The sequence below is a fragment of the Pantherophis guttatus genome, chromosome 1, assembly GCF_059756535.1.
Source record: "Pantherophis guttatus breed Tessera chromosome 1, ASM5975653v1, whole genome shotgun sequence".
NCBI classification, from domain to species: Eukaryota; Metazoa; Chordata; class Lepidosauria; order Squamata; family Colubridae; genus Pantherophis; species Pantherophis guttatus.
Window position 1 is genome coordinate 280412918 of NC_142063.1, and position 20018 is coordinate 280432935.

At 39.5% G+C, this 20018-nt stretch overlaps 1 protein-coding gene across 7 annotated transcripts in view; it reads right to left on the reverse strand.

Annotated features, from left to right (window-relative positions):
• AKT3 (AKT serine/threonine kinase 3) overlaps window positions 1–19066 on the reverse strand; it is a 169754-nt gene extending 150688 nt beyond the window's left edge. For 3 of the 7 annotated variants that reach the window (XM_060692386.2, XM_087882991.1, XM_034428239.3), the window contains exons 1-2: window positions 18540–19066; window positions 6382–6521 (exon numbers count right to left, since the gene is read on the reverse strand). In XM_060692386.2, coding sequence (XP_060548369.1) covers window positions 6382–6427 — 46 coding nt within the window. In that variant the 5' untranslated portion in view covers window positions 6428–6521; window positions 18540–19066. The remainder of the gene's footprint in view (window positions 1–6381; window positions 6522–18539) is intronic. The other 4 variants (XM_087882995.1, XM_060692388.2, XM_034428243.3 and 1 more) reach the window with 3 other exon arrangements.
• Window positions 19067–20018: the final 952 nt, after the last annotated feature.

A 20018-nucleotide genomic window follows, 5' to 3' on the forward strand; every position in this document is an offset into this window, starting at 1 on the left:
AACTCTCCTCTTGTCCCTAGATTCCACCAAAATTGGTTCTAGGGATGCTCCAAATAGCTTGGCCCCTTTAAAAGATGTTGAAGCCAACTTCCACTTCCTCTTTGTGTCCACCTGCCAATGTTTTAGCCAAAAGAGATGCCTCACTGTGACAGAAGAGGCAATGACCCTTGCTCCAAATTTTGCCAAATTCAGTGTGGCATCCGCCGTGAATTCCGCGGCAGCTATCACCTTATTGAAATCCTGGTGAGTCCATAGGTCACTGGGTGGTACTCTCTCCTGCACCTGCTTCAATCAAAGCAGTGATGCTTGGGTAAAAAAGGAAGTGGCCGTGGCAGTCTCCACCCTTTTTTCTTCTGGTTTAAAGACGTTCTACGCATCAGTAAGAGTAGCTGAGGAGGATGCTAATGCCATCACTGGCTCGTCAACCTCAGGGGTCTGCAGAAGCTCAGTGAGGTCCGAGGTGACATTGTAAAATTTTTTGTCAAAGGATGTGGGATTGGGATAAGACCCAGGAGAAACCCACTGACATTGAATTACGTCCATAAATAGTCATGGCGCTGGAATGGCCTCAGTTTCTGTCATAGGCTCCGCTGTCTCCTGAGAAGCCTCAAGCTTTGACGAGTCCGTACCCAGCTGGGTCGAACTCTTTGCCTTAAAAAGTAGTGTTTTAAACAAATGAGGCCAGAACAAACCCTTGAAAGTAGGTTATTCAGGCACCATTCCCTCATCTTCTGATAACTCCTGATCAATCAGACCCTCTTCCTTGGAGATAGAATTATCACTCTTTGAGGAAGAGTCTGGAGAACACGAACCCTGATAATCGGTTAAACCCCTTGGTTCCTGAAAAGATCTCCCCTGAACCTGCAGATCAGGCTCCACCGATTATGGTTGGTGAAAATTCTGCCTGCCAGCCTCAAAGCCTCTCTTTAACTGCCTCAGAAATCCATTGTTGGACCAGAAGAGGCATTCATGTGTCACCCTTTCCCGTCGGGCAGAGCCCCACTGCTATGGGAGTGAAAGTGGCCTTGGGCGGAAGTCTTCTTTGACTTGCAACCGCCCACTCTTGTGGTAAAGGTGACAGAGACTGTGGAAGCCACATGCCGCTTGTTGATGGATCAGGGTCTGCTATCAGTACTGAACCTGGCTCTTCCTGAAAATTTGAGCCTCCTGTATCACTGACATTGTCTGACTCCAATATCTGGTTGTAAGAAGGACCTGCCATAACTTCCTTGTCCACCAGGGGGCTTAGCTGCATTCTTTTCTCTGCTGCTTTTGCCCCTTTTGCCACCTGTTTCTCTAAGGCCCTCTGAAGTCCTTGTTCCACCTTCTCCTGGGCCTTGGATTGCTTCTTGTTAGTGACAGCCTTGGCCTTTATCGTGGCTGCAGCTCCCTTGACCCCACTCTTAGATCTGGAGGGTATGTGTTTGGAGCCACGCCTGGTAGGCCTGCTTGACTGCACTCTACTAACCTTACTAACGCACTAAAGTCAAACCTCTCTCTCCAGCGACGAAGCGACACTGGCGCTGCGATCCTCGCAGTCCAGCCAGCAGCTCCTTCGAGGCTTTCCTCTTGTTTCGGGGTAGCGGGCTCAAGCCAATGGCCCTTCAGGCTATCCCCCCAAAATGATGCCTGCAGTTACTGGTCTTTTTCTGACCTCCATTGTCCTGCTCTTTCAGCTTCTTAGTTGACAGCAGGCTCAAGCCTAGGGCTCTTCATGCTGTAATTCTTTGAGGATTCCTCTCTCTTTCAGCAACTATCCAGAAAAAACTTGCAAAATCAGCCTAATTCTAATCTGCTCTCAGAGCTCACTCTCCCATGTCTAGTCGAGCTTTAGACTGAGTCTAAACTGGGGACCGTGAGCAGAGGGCATGTCTTCAGTTTAAACTCAGTCTATAGAGCTTACAAGAGTCATCCCATGCCTGGAGTCTCGAGGCACCTTACTGGAAAAATGTGTGTTTATTAGATACATGTACCTTATGAATCTCTCTTGCCTCAATATCCTCATCTTCCCAGTCCAAAAAACTGGTCAATGCTGGTATAATTTTTCCTCTATGTTTTCATCTGAGCTCCATGGGATAGCTTTAAATATCAAACTGAATCTCTTCTGAGTTCGCAGCCACACTATTCATTTTTCTCTCCAATTCTCCATTTACTTTTTAAAATGTCCATCTTATCCTTAACTTATTTTATATCTCCAGACATTTGTTTGACAGAATTTTCCACCTTTCATCTTATCAAGTCTTCCATCTGTGTTTTTTTTTTCAAAGACTGAATAGGGTTTCAAGTGACTGAGTCAATTTAGATCCCAATTCATCAAACACTATGTGTAGTAAACCTTAAAGAAATTGCTTTATCACTTTATCTTCCTTCTCTAACAATTGTTCTAAGGAACCTCTTCTACCCTCTATTCTTCCTACCTTATACATCATTATTTGAAACCAAACTGTTAAACAGAAGATAAGATAAACACAAACTTTCTCTAGTTTTTAAAACTGTAATTGCAGGCATGCACATCTGTGTGTCCATGGCTACAACCAAATATTCAATCTACTCAGGGTACCGTATTTTCGGCGTATAAGACGACTGGGCGTATAAGACGACCCCCAAATTTTCCTGTTAAAATATAGGGTTTGGGCTATACTCGCCGTATAAGACTACCCCTCTTCCAACGCACACCAAATAAAAATTAAAAAAACATCAACTGGCTCACCCACAATGTAAAAGCAGCTGTGCTAGACCCAAAATGGCCCCTGAAACAAGCAGGAATCTCACACAGCCACAAAAAGCCCCAAAAAACAACTTTCACGCTTTACACACCCACAACACAACACAACACAACACAACACAACTGGCTCATCCACAATGTAAAAGCAGCTGTGCTAGACCCAAAATGGCCCCTGCAACAAGCAGGAACTTCACACAGCCACAAAAAGCCCAAAAACCCAACTTTCACACTTTACACACACAAAATTCCACATACAGCTTTGTGAGATTTTGTGTGTTTGTGTAGTTAGAGTGAAACACTACAGAAACACACTAAATCTCAGAAAGCTGCACAAATATTTATTTATTTATTTATTTTATTAGATTTCTATACCGCCCTTCTCCCGAAGGACTCAGGGCGGTGAACAGCCAAAAGATAAAACACAGGAATACAAAATTTAAAATAGATTAAAACAGATTAAACAATTTGGCTCAATTTTAAAATTTTAAAAATATCCCATAATTAAACAAATTAAAATTAGTGTTTAAAATTTAAATTTTAAAATTTTAAAAGGGAGAAGATTTAGGCCAGGCCAGCTTGATGAAATAAAAATGTTTTAAGCGCGCGGCGGAAGGTGCGCAGATCCGGGATCCTCCGTATCTCCGGGGGGAGCTCGTTCCAGATCGTAGGTGCCCCCACAGAGAAGGCTCTCCCCCTAGGGGCCGCCAGTCGACATTGTTTGGCCGACTGCTCCCAGCTGCTCCCTGGACCAGTCACCACTTACCGCTCCGAGTCCCAAGCATTAGGAGATGAGGGCTGCCGCTCTTACAGTGCTCTTACAGCGGAGAGAAAAAGCTGGATGCTGCTCTCCATTGCAGACACCAGATCGCCCCCCTGCAAGCTCTCCTTTCTCAAGCAGTCCAACCAAAGTTTCCAGCCCCGCTTCAGGGAGCGCTCCTTGAGAGACGAGAGTTTTCAGGGGGCCGATCTGGCATCCGGATTAGAGAGCAAAATCCAGCAGCTCTCCGGATCAGACACCATTTACCACTCTGAGTCCCAGGCAGCAGGAAACAAAGGCTGCCTTGCGCCACTCCTGACACAAATATACCAAGGCGGAATGCTGCTGCCGTACAAATGAAAGTAGTGCTTCACTCCCACAGCTTCCAGCCATCGCAAACACCGCTTCTTCCCGCTTCTGCCGCCCCCTCCCCCACCGCCACAACAGCACCATTCATTCCGGATGGCGAAGGCTGCGCTCGTTTTTCTGTATTGCACCACCTGCAAAACCCCTGTGAAAGGGTTGTTTGACCCCCAACCACTGAGCTAAGGTAAGCAAGCTAGAGGGGGAAAAGTTTTTCCCTTCTCCATGGCTCTGGCAATCCCAGCTGAATTGCCTGATTAGCAGGCAAAGCTGGGATCGTCAGAGCTTGGATCGCCAGAGCCATTTAAGGCTCGTCAGAGCCTTTCGGGCTGGTCTGCCTGGTTACAGGAGAACGACACCCGGCATATAAGACGACCCCTGACTTTTGAGAAGATTTTCATGTGTTAAAAAGTCGTCTTATACGCCGGAAAATACGGTACTTTAATTTTTTGTTTAATATGTTTAATATATAGCAAATGCGTTCCCATGGAAAGTTTGAATGTTAATTCAGTTAGGATTTTTGCAATGTAGTTTCATAAAAATTAATCTTTTTATAAAGTAAACTTCCCCTTCATCAGTTTTTAACTTTCTTCTCATTCCTTACTGAACTTTTCACCAACTACTCCACATATTTAAATCTTTAATTCTTCTTTTAAATTATTATCCAATCCAAAAAAGGAAAACCAACAAGATAAATATTTATCTGTTGTAAAACAAGTCTTTCTCAGGCTAAAAAATAATTATATCCAAATGTGGTTGTGTCCACATTGGCTGCACCACAGCAGTGAACCTAGATACTCTCTCCACTTCTTCCAGCCAATCAACTAGTAAGTAAACTGCACAAATTTCCATTTTTGCCGTTAACTCATGGGAAACAGCCATCTGGAGATCAGAGGGGTTGATTTCATGCTTCCTCCTTTATCTGGAGAAAATTCAGCATCCAGCACTGGCTACTGGGTGTGGATCTCAGTTGTGATGCTGTGTCCATTTTCCCCAAAAACAAACTAAATGGCCCTTAATCTTCAATTATGTTGCATTCTCATCATGAGAATGTTTGATATATCTTCTTTTGGAGCTCTTCTATTTCCATTAATTGTTGTTTAACTCTATTTAGTTCTCTCAATACCTGTTTTAGATTAGTTTCATGAAATTTTCTAATTCTTTTATTCCCCCCCTCTTTCCTTTGTGATTTTCATCTATTACATTGATGCAAACATTATAAGACTTCCTCTCATATTAGTTTTACATATCTCCAATATTGTTGTCTCTGATATTCCTGATGTTGTATTTATGTTGAAGAAACATTTTGGTTTTTTATATTTCTGGAATATGACTTCTTTACAGACTGTTATTCACCCTCTATTTGAAAAGTAATTTTTCTTCTCAAAATTGGATTTGAGAATTTCCAGTTCCTTAATAAATGATATGAGCCTTAGAAACCCAGCAGATATCAATTATTGAATATCTACTATGTCTTACAGAAAAGAATATATAGCCCCTTCCTTCAGGTTTTGTAGTCTCCAAGCATTCATCAAAGCAAGAATGTCAATGTATTGAAAAACCCTTTGGGGAGTTTTCCTCCATTTTTCTCTTTGAGAAGTGAATTTATCTAAATTCAGATCCAGCATTTCATTCATGTACTCCCCATCTGCAATTTCTATTAGAATTTTTCATAAAATCTTTCATTAGTCTTATTTGGGGCATAGATGAATTCCAGATTTAAACTTTGACTTTCTTTTCTTAATATCAAAATTAAAAATTATCCTTTTTTAACTTTTATTTTCTCTAATGTCTTCTAAGAGGGTGATTTAAGATAAATTTGAATCTGGAAATTCTCCATGTATTTTTATGTATTACATAATTATAATACATAGCTATAGTATAATTATATTTGATTTTGTCACTTATTAAAATCATTTTAAAAACTAGACGAAAAGCATTATTGGTTAATTTTATAAGAAATAGATTAATAGGAATTAACATTTTGTTCTAACATAACTCTTCATACTATTTTGATATTATCAAGATACATGCATTATATAACAAACATTAAACCTATATATTATATGCCACTCTAGCCTATAGTTTATTTGAAGTTGAAGTCAAATGCCTAGTTGGAGTCAAATGCCTAGTTGGAAAATTGATAATAGACAAGATACTATTTAATCAAGGGATAAATAAAATAACTTTTACAATAATTATAAAATGTATATTATGGATTCTTCTTCATCCTCTATAAACATTTTCTCCTATATTCTAATTTATTTAAAATTTGAAATTGCTGGTTCATAATTTTTAGATCACTTATACCAGCAGCAGAATACCTATACTGGTCTACATATTAATGGGCTTATCAAAAATGATGATACTAAATAGTCAGTTATAGACTATTTATATTAACACATAGCAAGATATAACATTAAAGAACCTAAGGTATAATATATAATACACTACCCCATATGTAGTGAGAATATATACTTAATTATGAGAATTAATATCTATGTTTTCTATGATATATATTTCAATTAATACTTACCTCTTTTTTGAACCCAGCCTTCTTTCACAATTGTAACATCGCTCATGATGGCTCTACTGAGCCTTCAGATTAAAGAATATTTTGCAGTATTACTTTTAGAATTCCTTTATTCTTCTGACTTTCCAATATTTTAAAGCAGCCTGAAAGTGTAAATAAACAAAAATTAACTCTTCTGATGTCCCAGTGCTTCATACTCAACCTATTTATTTATCACAGTTATACAGCCGCCCATTTCACTAAAAATGATTCTGGACAGCATACAGCAATCGAATAAAATTACAGATACATAAAGCAATCATAAAAATATTTACAAAATCATTGAAAATCATTGAAAAAGAAAATATTATAAAAACTTTAAATTATGCAAACCACACAGAATGAACAAAATATCAATCATGGTGGAGATTGTCTCAAAAAGTTTTCAGCTTGCTGAGACCCCCAAGCTTGATAATATAACAAAGTCTTAAGAAACTTCCAAGATAGCAGAGATGGAGTTAACATGACTTCAGGGGGTTGAGAAGAATGTTCCTTAAGGCAAATGTCATACAAAGAAGGCCTGCCTCCTGGTACCCATCAAATGTAACACCCTTGAAGATAGTATTGGTAGTATGTCTTCTCCGTCAGATTGAATGGGGTTGGCTGATGTAATCACTTAATGCAGGGGTCCCCAACCACCAGGCCTGTGCAGAACCTGGCCATGCAAGCGGTGGATGCTTGCACTTGCACGTGAAGCTCCCCTCATGCAAGCAGTAGCCACTTGTACTTGCACGCAAAACTCCCTTTCCTGCTGCTCGCACAAATGGAGCTGCGCACACTCTCACGTACTTGCCTGCCATTCACAGGGAACAAATGTTGGTGACCGCTGACCTAAAGGCACTTCCTCAGATACAAGGTCCTATTTCATGAAGGACTTTAAAAGTTAAAACCAGCATCTTGAATTGGACCCAAAAGCAGATTGGCAGTCAATGTAGCTTGCGGAGCAGAGGTTTCTAGAAGTACACATAAACTGCCTGTGCCATTGCATTCTGCAGTAGTTGAAGCTTCCAGGTATTCTTCAAAGGCACCCCCATGTACATTACATTACAGTAGTCCAATTTGGAGGGCATAAATGACTGTGAGCCGCCTGATCCAGGAAAGAAGACAATTGGTGCACAACACGAAGATGTGCAGAGGCCCTCCCAATGTGGCAATTTCCCCCCCAAAATAATACATAGAATAGTTTATAAAAAATGTGAAACGATGTAGAAGAGCAAGCAGAGCTACGGGGCAGATTAATTGTATGATCAGCTTAGAGTCATTATGTTGCCACAAATGGTCCAAGCCCAACCTCTCTTGAATTCCATTGACCCTTAACTGGCACCAATTTAGTACTGAACTATAGTTGGCTAGAGTCTTGAGTGCAAGTTTGAGCAATAAATCTTTTGAATAACAACAATAACAACAAATTTTTTTTATCTAGCATCAGGATAGCATGGTGTGAATAAAATTAGCCTGGCCAAAATAAAAATCATTAGTTTTGTCACCCATTTCATCAATAAACTATGGTTCTTAATACCTATACTTTTAACAAGTTGCCTTTATCTATATTTCAACATCACTGTGATGGATATTGGTGAGCATTTACTTAGTGACTGTTTGAAGTTACAATGGTGCTGATAAAAGTGACTTACAACCAGTCCTCACAAAATAACTTCAGTACATGTCTAAAACCATTGCAGCATCCCACAATCATGTGTTCAAAGTTCAGACACTTGGCAACTGGCATGTATTTACAATGGTTCACAGGGTCACATGATCACCATTTGCAATCATCCTAGGGGGCTTCTGATAAACAAATTGAATGGGGAAAACCAGATTAATTTAAAACTTCATGACTGCTTAATGATCAAAGTGATCTGCTTAACAGCTGAAACAACAAAAGTCATAAAATTGGAGGTAATTCATTTAACAGCCAAACTGGTTACTGATAGAAGTTCCAGTCCCAATTGTGGTTATAAGTCGAGGACTATTATATGTTATTTTTAATTTCCCTTTAAGAAACAAAATCCAGCAAGAATGATTTTAGTTAGATATGGGAGATCCGCAAATCTCTCTTAAAAATCCCAACTTCCTGCAAAACTGCCTGAAACCACACCATTGAAATTATCTTATTTTTGCACTAAATTTCAACAGGAAAATTTGAACTATTTTTTTAAGATCTCAGATGAGGAATAGGGAACAATTTATCTTCCTGAGACTAACCCTCTTCCAGCCAAAAAAAAAAGCACCAAAAATGCTTTGCTCTTACAGTGATCACTTGGTCACTAGAAATCTTGCTGGAAACTTGTCAAGATTGTCAAGAAGTTGCCTATTTCTTCAAAACTTGCTTGTCACTCAGTTAACTGAAGAAATTAAACTCTCCATTCAGAAATTCAAGAAAGTATTTCTTCATCAGTCTGACTAATATGAAAACCTCTTATGATGCCCAACAAGTAGTGCTAAATCATGTTATCTGGATGCTGATGAGTTTTATTCCGAAGACATCAGCTGTGAAATGATTCCCCAAAACCTGTATATTACTGATCAGTAAAGACTTTTGGAAACAATCTTTTCTTACTCCCCAAAACAACAAATAAACAAATCTGATCACGTCTTGATATCCTTACTTGCATCATAAAATAAGCCAAACAAACACAATACAGGTAGCCCTTAATTTATGACAAGTTGCTTAGTGACCATTCAAAGTTATGATGGACTCCCCTGCAAAAGAGATTTATGATTTGGTTTTGAAGTTTCAACACTGCACCGCTCTGTGAACATGTGATCACATTTTGGGTGCTCAGCAACCAGTCTGTATTTACAGCTTTTTGCAGAACCCTGTGATCATGTGACCTCAATTTACTAGCATTTGCCAGAAACCAGCATTTAATTCCATTTTCCAGAAAAACCAGGCCACAGTGAATTCAGCTTAACAGCTGAAACATTTGCTTGACCACTGCATTAGCTTAACAACTGCTGCAAAAAAGGTCGTAAAATCGGGGCCCGCCACAACTTATAACCATAATTCTCAGTCTTAATTACAATCATAAATCGAGGACTACCTGTATTTATATCAAACCACTGAATTATGTACTTGGATGCTATACTTGGAAGCTACACAACCTAGTGGACCCAATTTAATATATTACAAGCTTAATACAAGAATTTGATTTTAAAAACTTAAATGAAAGACAGATCAGTCTTTATTGACATTTGGTAATAGGTACTGAACATCTCATTAGGCAATTAGTTCCACTGTTAGGAAGCATGAGTATCTACAAGGGAAGGGGGATAGAAAAACATGAAATAGGTATCAGAACACTACAGCACAAACCATGTCTGATGTTCTGATTTCTGACAATGCAATGTAGACTCAAAAGGCCAGGGGTCATACTATATATTCCATCATTCCATCATTGTTTTCTCATCACAGTTTCCTCCATACACTAATGTTACAAAATTCTTTCTGGTGATCATTTAACAATAGAAATTGCAATATCACCTAGGGTTTATATACTACCCCACAGTGCTTTACAGAATCCTCTCGACGGTTTACAATGTCAGCATATTGCCCTCAACAAGCTGGATCCTCATTTTACCGACCTCAGAAGGATGGAAAGCTGAGTCAACCTTGAGTCCCAACAGAATCAAACTCCAAGTTATACACGGAGTTTGCCTGCAATATTGCATTCCAACCACCAAGGTTCCTCTAATTAAATCCATCTCCTAATTAAACCATGAATTCTCATCCTAAATGCATAATATGAATACTGTATATTAAGAAAACAAGTTATTTTGGAGATTGCAATTAATGATAAAAGATTTCAAAATGCTTAACATTCCAAATATATTTTGAAGTTCAGAACTGCATTAGAGGCAAAACAGTTATTTTTATATTAAAAAATCCTTCAAAAAATAATTTAAAATTATCTCATTTTGGGCAAAATATTCCAGTAAAATTAAAACCAGAAACAATAACACAATTTCTAAAATCAATTATAAAAACCTTACAATAACACCTGCCTGGAGTCAAAAAACTATTCTATCTTAAAGCACTGAGACAGCAACAATTAGAAAATGGGAGTTACCCCAGTCCAAAACCCTATGGGAACATCACGAGCTTTTAACGCTTTACAAAAAGCCAACAGGATCAGAGCCGTTTTCACAGGGAAGGGACAATTCTTAATTCCCACAAAATGATACCATTTAATAGAAAAGACTTGGAGCATGCCAACTCTATCAGTCTTGGTGAGTTGGGCAGAGACAATTGAAGACAGAAGTTTCTGTAAGTAATCTAATCCTGTGCCATATAGGATTTTATAGATCCGTAATGGCAAACCTATGGAACATGTGCCAGAGGTGGCACGCAGCGCCCTGTCAGCACGCGAGCCGTCACCCCAGTTCAGCTCCGCCGCGCATACATGTGCGCCTTCCACCAGCCAACTGGTCTTTGGGTCTTTGCCACTCATGCACCGGGGGGGCAGGGTATGGGGGGTGCGCACATGCACGGGGGGGCGCATGTGTGGGGTGCATGCGCGCATTGCATTTCGGGGGTTTGGGCGCACGCTTTGGGCACTCGGTCCTGAAAAGGTTAGCTAACACTGTTATAGATTATACCCAGTTTTGAATTTTTCCTAGAAGCCTACTAGGAGACAGTGCAATCTGCAAAACAAAAATGTTTCACCCGTAAATCACAGAACAGCCCAAATTGCTGTCACCCTTATATTTTGGACCATTGTTATTGCTAAATGCTTTTCAAGGGCAATTCCATAATCTGCTTCCTCCAAGGCTCTCTCATTCACAATCCTATGTTATCTCTGACTCTTCTTATCCAGGAAGAATTGGGTCATCTTGACTAGTGTCACTGGTCACTTCTCTGCAGATGCAATGAGAGTGGAAAAATAAAAATCAAATACAAGGTAAGGATAACCCAGGTTCAATATTTGTCACTTGCATCCAGAAAAAGATTGTTGCACCCAGCAACAGCCCCCATCAAAAATTTCCTAACAAAAAATCCCCAATTCAACACCTTGTTATTGTCAAGTTCTTGCAGGAAAACCCCAGCTAAATACCAAGGTCCAAAGTGGTAGACGAATTTAATAAGGTGGCCACTACTTCATATGGTCAGTTCAGTGGTAGCTACAGGATGCAAGCAGTTCCTCTCTCAAGACCACCACCCTCCTGCTACTATTGCCATCTAATTCCAAATCCAAGTACTAGCAACTGTCCAGTAGTCCAATATAGACCTTGTCCAGACACCTGGTCTATTGCTTGCAACTTCAAGAGGCTACCATCTGAACCGAGAAGAAAAGGTTAATACAGGTAGTCCTCAACCTATGACCACAATGGGGCCTGCCATTATGGTCATAGGTTGGTGGTGGTGGTGAAAACCATTAAGTGAGATAGCCTTGTTTAAAGACCCCTACCCCTCCTCTCCCTGATCCTGCTGTTAAATGAATCAACAGGTCATTAAGCAAGCATGGGATACCTCATGGATGGGGAAGGCCCTGGGAGGCAGCTGGATCTATAAAGGAGGCAGACAAGCAGCACAACCTTTGCAAAAACAGCTTAGCGGGGGGGGGAAGAACCCCCCAAGATTAAGACCTAGCACCATATTCTAATGCCAGAGAAATACATTTGTAGGTTGAACCTATATCTCCATTAGCTGGCCGTTGGGAGACTGCAAACCTCTCCTGGCTCTTGCTAGGCTTTGGGAAAGAAAGCCACATGCATGCAAAGGCAGTAGTTTCAGAACAAGCTTCCCAAAAACTTTCCCTTGATAAACCCCCTCCCTCTCTCCCTCAGAAACCCATATTTCTCCAATAAAGAAAAAAAAAAAAGATGGGAGAAACAGACTTGTTGATCTTTCTCCCTAATTTTGGGTGGGGGGGGAGCATTAGGTGCTGACACTAAACTCTCCAGCTCTTCCCTCCAATCTCAATCTCTTTTAACAACGTAATTTGCTAAATTTACTGCCAGCATGCCAAAGTTTAGGGGTGACCAAAATTAAAATAAAATACACAACATGAATATAAAAATTTATTTCCACACTGCTTTAGAATTTTTCCTTTCTACATATTTCAAAAGTATATGCTCACAAAGTTCATTGGTAATGAACAGCACACTAACCAAACATTGCAGGTCATGAAAAAGAAATTATTACAGCTGTGGGTTTCAGGAAGTTAATAATATTATTGAAGCAAAAAAGAAATCTAATAGGAAGGTATTGAACAGGTGAGTCACATGACTACAGATAGTCTTCACTTAACAACCAGAGATGACCAGCAACTTGGTTTCTAACCAATACAATTAAGTGATGCATCACATGACTTGCTGCACTTACAAAATTAGCATATCACTTGTAGTCGTTAAGGATGACATCAAGTGACCATGACTTACTGCCAGCTTCTCCATTGACTTTGCTTGCCAGAAGTTGGCTACTAAACTTGCAAATGATGACCATGTGACCAAAGGACACTATGACTATTGTAAATGCATGTAAAGGTTGGTTGCAAAGTGAAACTCCCCATTACATCTACTTGTTTTCCTTCAGACCTAAGTCTGGAAAACAATGGTGAGAAAAGAATTCTAAAAGAAATCTAAACATCTTCAAGGATAAAACAGTCACAAGATATGTGCTATTCTCTCAATATTCCCCTTGCAATATTACAAACAAAGGCAATAACAAAAGACCAAGAGAAGGTTGAAAACAAATCAGTATCTTAACTGTCATTCATATATTTGTTTTAAACCAAGCAGCAATTTAGAAAGTCTACCATGATGCAGAAAAACTATCAGTGGATGGAGAATGAGGGTCCTTCAGATAATCAGCCTGCCTTCTATTGCCCAGAATAAAAACATTAATCTAGACAGCATCTTATAAATTCTGCTCTGACACAGAAATTATTGAGATCCTCCATGGAATTGCCAAAAGTATACTTGATATACTTACCTATTGCCCCAGTGAAGCATTTCTCATTGGCTATTATCAAATACAAACGAAGCATATTGATGCTTCTCTCTCTTACAAGCATTTATTATATTTTATCATTCATTTGTATCTTACTTTTATTATTTTTACATATAATTCAAGTTTTGAATATATTTGAAGCAAATATATCCAACACCTTTCTTTTCCTATTTTCTCCACAAAAGAAAGTGGCCCAGTCACCCAGCTGGCTTTCATGGCTAAATTGGGACTTGAACTTATGGTATCCCAGTTTCTTGCCTGGTACCTTAACCACTAGACCAATCTGGTTTAATTATAGAAATAATTCTGGCCATTCTTTGATTAACCTGATAATCAAATAATCGCAACGTATCAGATTTTCTGTTTTAGAAAAAAACCGTCTTATAATAATTTCCATAATCCAAAACAATATTCTGTTTTGGTTATTTCCTTTAATTCTAGTTATGTCTGATAAACAAATAACTGACACTACAGCAATGGAGAAATAAAATGTAATTCTGGATCCCAACTGAGCAGAGATGAAAAATCAAAACAAAATACTAAGCAATCCCAAAAAATCTATAAAAAAAGATTTTGAGATCACTAAGCATCTCAGAGATATCTAAGGGAATTACATGTAATCTCTACAATAGGCACTCACCCAATAAAGTGCGTTTAAAACATACATAAAGATTGGGTTCTAATTTGTCAGAGTAAGATTCATATTCATAGGATAAAGTTATCTATTTTTTGTTTGCCTTCTCTTTTTCTCTATAGCATTCTGCATCAATTCCTGTGAAAGGAGCAGGAAACTCTTGCAAATAAAGTTTGTAAACAACATCATTGTAAACAATATGATTTTAAGAAATATATATTAGAAGTAATGGAAATAATATTTCTACATGAAACAGCAATTGAACATCTACTCAGCATCTCTTTCTATATCAGTAATTATGCCCAAATTGGTATAATGTGCATCTCTATAACAGTTTATGCTCAGGGCAGAAAACATGTTTTCCATTATAACCATGAGATAAAACCATTTATCCTTCCTCTTTTTAACGTCTCCAATTTAAAAATATCAGAATTATCAAATTCAAAATTTAGATAATATAGCTGTGGCTGTTAACTACAAGAATATACTTTAATATTTATATACTAAAGGCCTGAATCAGTATCTTAAGAAGTCAAAGGACACATACCTATTACTGACAAAACGAAACTATTTCCTAAAGTATCTATTTCTTTCAAAATCAGGACACCAAGAAATCCTATACAACTTGCAACACGTAATTTACAAACTGTTCATTCATATTTTTACTGAGATATAAATAAGCATCAATATCAAAAGTGACACACCTTATATGTGATCTGGTTTAGTTGGAAAACTTTCTTAAATCTGTCAGGTAAATTTCTAAGAAACACAATTTTATTGAAACATTGCACAACCAAAATTAGGATGCTGTTGATAGTTTTTTTATCACAATCCAATTCATAAACAAGCTATGTTCAAATGTAGTGGTAAGAGGTTTTTATAAGCATGTAACTGATTTTTATGATATGAACATGGTCTTCATGACCACAGAAAAGATTTCTTCACAATTTCATAAATTAATAAAGTCAGCCCAAGCAAATTAACATGTACTGTTTTCTGTGCTGGTTTAGTACTGTTTTGAAGAAGCATGTAATAAGAGAGAAAAAAACAATTCTGAAATTCTGTTTTAAAATGCTCAGTAGAAAATATACCTTTAAAAAGAATAGTTCATTCTTATTCAAAATAAATTAAACCATTTAAGAATTTGCTCAATTAGTCAATATTCATATACATTCAATCTTTTCCCAGATTTTCACTATCACACTGTGGCAATAGACAAAATGTACATAATATTCAATATTTTGTAATAAGCAGGGTGATTTAAAGCAATTCCCACCTTTCAAACACATTAGTATAGTTTTCTGATCTGTTAACTATATAGATTGTAACACTTAATAGTAAGTGTTAACAAATTCTACAGAAATAGCTTCCAGAATAACTTTTGGATAAAACAGCTTTTATGAGTTATAAAGATGATTTTAGGGTCTCCATTTAAAGAAAAAAATTAACCAAACATTAATTCTTTATTTTTAACTATACCATTTAATTCAAAATCCTACTGCACTGCAGACTAAAAAAATTATTCCTGCCCTTAAAAGCCTTCAGTCCGAATTTAATCAGACTTTGAAAAAGTCTAGCTCAAGTTGAAGTTAACACCTGATATAATTATTTGCATGTATGAATGTAGTATAGTGCAACAGTATGAAAGCAGTTTGTCCCTGCTTTCTTAAGGGACTTTTTTCAATATACTAGTCTTTGCTATATCCTGAGATTTCCCAATGGTGTTGCATCCTACTACCAACCTAGTTTGACCCTGCTCAGCTTTTCAAGATCAACCAAGAGCTGTTAGGTGCTGCCATCTACTGTAAGCTTAATCAGACTTTTCTGTAGTAAATTCTATTTATTTCACTAGGACATGAATATAAGTAAACAAAAGTAGACAATAGGCTAAACTGGGAGTGAATTGAGCTGGGAGCAATAGCCACTGCCCCAACTGTCATTATAGCTTTAATTTGATATATATCTACGATATAGCTGTTCATTTTAATTTTAAACCATTTTACAAAGTTTGTTATTTTGATCACAATTTATAGTACATACTGACCCGAATTGTCAAAAACATTTTCAAAAATTTAGACTGTCATTTGCATAATTACTACTTTCAGGTATTAAAAGTGAGTGAAGTCAAATATGCATATGTAAACGTCTATTCATACAATGAGATTTCTCTTTTTCCATGTTCCTCAAAGTTTATTTTTGAGGGTTCCTCCTCAGTATATCATACAGTAATAGGTTTTCAGAATATGCAGTGGGCTACAAGGACAAATTGTCTCTCCCCTTTGTATTTATACATCCAGTTTCTTCAATGGAAACACAAGGATTCTATCCAGAATAACATGTTAAGACATTAATCACATGTATTTTTAGATGGAAATAAATCTCTTTGAACTCAGAAAAACTTATCTCCTACCCTCCTACTCCCAATGAGCTGTTTACATGAAAAAATAAAATAGTATGTTTAAGTAGTACTCTTTAAATTAAAAATAGATAAAATAATATATTTGATTCCAATTCAAAGCATGTCTTATTTGCAGGCTAGGAAAATCAGTGATATTTCTTCTAAATAAACTTCCATATAGCAAGCCAATCAATGAAAAATCAAATTTTATTTGAAATGCATGGTAAATACTATATAACAGCTCCTAGAATAATTTGTAGAAGTTAAATAATGTAAAATAAACATTCAAAATAACTGCAAAACAAGGAAAAGATCTTTGGGGAAACAAATCTAAAACAAATTCATTAACCAAATATAGAAAAGCAGAATTTCTGATATTGTTATAAAGTATGCACATTCCTCTTCTGAACAAACATGTTTATCTTGTCCAGTTAACAAATACAAATATAAGTAGCGATCAATCCAATGAAAGATACTGGGATCAATTTAAACCCTTCCACTGAGAGTAAATAGAAATAATGAGAATTTCAGTTAGGATTTTTAGAGGAAAATCGATTCATCCAAAAGAGAATACACTTTCTACAGGCAAACAAAGGAGGCAGACAGAAGAAATATGCACTAAAAATGTTCAGTTGAAATTGTAGTTCCTTTTATGTAATATAGTACTTTATGTTAAATCCTACTAGAGAAGCAAAGAAACTATTCCATATTAAAAGTTCATAAAGCACTTCTAGTAGGAATTTGTAAATTTAATTTAGTCCTCAGATTTTGTTATTTGTTTACTCCTGTGTGTACAAATCATATAGCTCTGTGAAATATAACGAATGTTTGCCTACTTTGCCTACTTCATAACTTATATAACTTTGTATGATTTCAAATACAGTAGCTTTTTTTTAAAAAAAAAAGTGGAACTTTTAAGCAGAGGCAACAAAAACGTTTGATGCCTTCTCATCAATCCTATATGTCAACATTATAAGTACATCATTTGTGATGTATAAATAATGATTTGAACAGAACACTATGCTATTTTAACTGAAGTGACTAATTAACTAAAAAGAAAATCCCACATACAATACCGGAAAAGACTGCCCTGAAATTTTCAGACTGGGTTGAATGTACTAATTTCTTTGAACCGTGGGCTGCATAAACTGAAGGAAAGCAGCATCAAAGACATGTCACAACGTACATCGACGCCTCTACATGCAAAGCAGTAACCATGGCTGTCCAGCAGACGTGATGTAAACAAGCAAGCTTTGTTTACTTGCACCAGTGGACTTCTGCAAGGAAGAGCGGGCTATCTTTTTGCTGTCTCTATTATTAGAACGCAGGTTTGTTATGACAGGAAGAAAACGGGAAGGATCCTCCATTAAGCGCATTTTACATTCATTTACGCCTTAGAACAGAATGTAAGAAAGAATGTAAGAAGAGATAAGAACATCTGAGGAGGAAGCACGGCGACCAAAGAGAGTTTCCTGAGGGAGGGAGGGAGGGAGGGAGGCTGGGCATATGGGAGAAGCGAAACGTGTAACTGTAATGCGCCATCCATCTCAACGGCCTTTCAGCTACAACAGCATTCCGTACAAATAACGGGGTGGGCTGCGCGCGCGAGTGTTGTTATGATGCGCCTCGTGGCCAGGCGCACACCTTCCCCCTCCTTCCCTCCCTCACCACGGGATATATTAATGTTACATAACCCTCCTGCCTCCACAGAAGCCCGGCAGGCCCTGCCAACCGGACACACACCAGAAGAGGACTTGTGTTTTAAGTCTCAGCTGCTGCATGCGCTGGTTCGAAGTAGAGGAGGAGGAGGAGGAAGAGGAGGAGCTGAGAAAACGAGGCAGCCGCCGCCGCCGCCGCCGCCGCCTCCCTCTCTCTGTCACTAGGCGCGATTAGGATGGCGGCGGGTTTAGGGGGAACGCCGCGTTGGGTCACAGGGAACGGGAAGAAGCAGCCGGAGCCTGAAGGAGCCTGAGACGCGAGGCTTCCCCAACTGCCCCCCCTCCCTCGCCTCACGCGCCCCCAGAACTACCAGCCAGCCAGCCAACCTCCAACACCCCCCCCCCTCCGCCGCCGCCCGTCTTCCCAGCGCGCGCGCCCCCCTCCCCCGCCTCTGTCAGCGCGGTCGCGAGCCTGCCTACCTGCAGCAAAAGGCGAGGGTGGCGGGTGCCGGCCGTTGGCGCGGAAGCGGGTCTCCGGGCAGGGGGGCGCCCACGATGTCTCCTCCCTTGTCCCCCCTGCCGGGGTGAGTCCTTCACGGCTGCGGCGGTCTACCTTGGTTGTGGTTTGCGAAGGTTTCGACTCCAGCTAGCGCCTCTCTTGAGAGATGCAGGCGGGGCGGCGGCTACATCGATAGTGGCTCTCCCGCTATTTAGGGAGGCGCCCGCCCGGGCAGCTCGGCCGCAGCATCCAGGGAGTTAGGAGCGGCGGCTGCTCTTTCCCAACTGAATACACCCGGAGCGGCCCGGGGCCCAGCGCTCGGCTCGATTCCTGCCGCCTCCTTCGCCAGGTTCGTTATTGACTTTGAGGAAAACTCCCGACGTCACTGGCTCCCCCCCACCCCCGCCGCCAGTGTCTCCCCCTCCAAGGCGGCGGCGGCGGTGGCGGCGGCAGCAGCATCAGTAACGTCGGCATCCCCCAGATCTCGCGAGAAGCGCCAGCGTGCGGAATGGAGCGGGGGGTCTGCCAGACGGAGCGAGCAAGGGAAAAGGTGGGGGCTGCCAGACAGAGCGAGAGCGCGGGCGGCGGGAAGGACGCGGGGAGGGACCGGGGGCGGAGGTGAAGGCATGAATGAGCGAGGGAGGCGTCGGGGCTGCTGACCAACCGACGGATACGTGTATAGCAAGGCGAAGATGAAAGGCAGCCGGGCGAGTAGGAAGAGCGCAGTCTGCATGATAGGGGATACCTGTCGAAGGTGGGGGACCTGTCGTGTTGGCGTGCCGCAGTAGGGTTGCTATTTCGGACGTAGAAAAATGGGCGAGAGCCTGCCAGGCGGTTCGCTCTATGAAACAGGAGTAAGGAAAATAAGTTTGTCTGGTGTCAAATTTAAGAATCCCTTCCCAATCAATAATGAAAACTCAGTGGTTGGCCTTCATTAACTGTGCTTCAGCAACCTTTGCAGGACCGGCCAGCAACAATATTTATGACTTTAAAAATCTCTGTAAACCTAAACCCGCCTGCCACAAGTTTATCGGGGCCTCTTGGTTAAGGAAGTTATCTGTCGGCCAGATTTTATTGTTGTTGTTATTGGAGTTCTCTGATAATATTATATATGCTCTTTTTCTGACAGGTGAAAATATGCACACAACACAAATGCTGGAATAGGAATACATAATTCACTTGTTCCTTGATACATTTGTTTTAAAACTAATTTCCCTCCAGCAAAAAGAGTTCTGAAAAATAGATAGCATGACAATTCATATTCATACAGTATTTTTCAGCATCAATGGACACTTAACAAATACTGGTTATAGTCGAATAAGGGTTTAGCTCTCTTCTAATCTAAGCAATTTTGCCCTTCTGTTCTAAATGGATGATATAATTGATTTTACTTGTAACAGTAATCAGCCTGTCAAATAATTAACTTGGTTGCAGTTTGGGGCCGTATGATATTTAGCTTG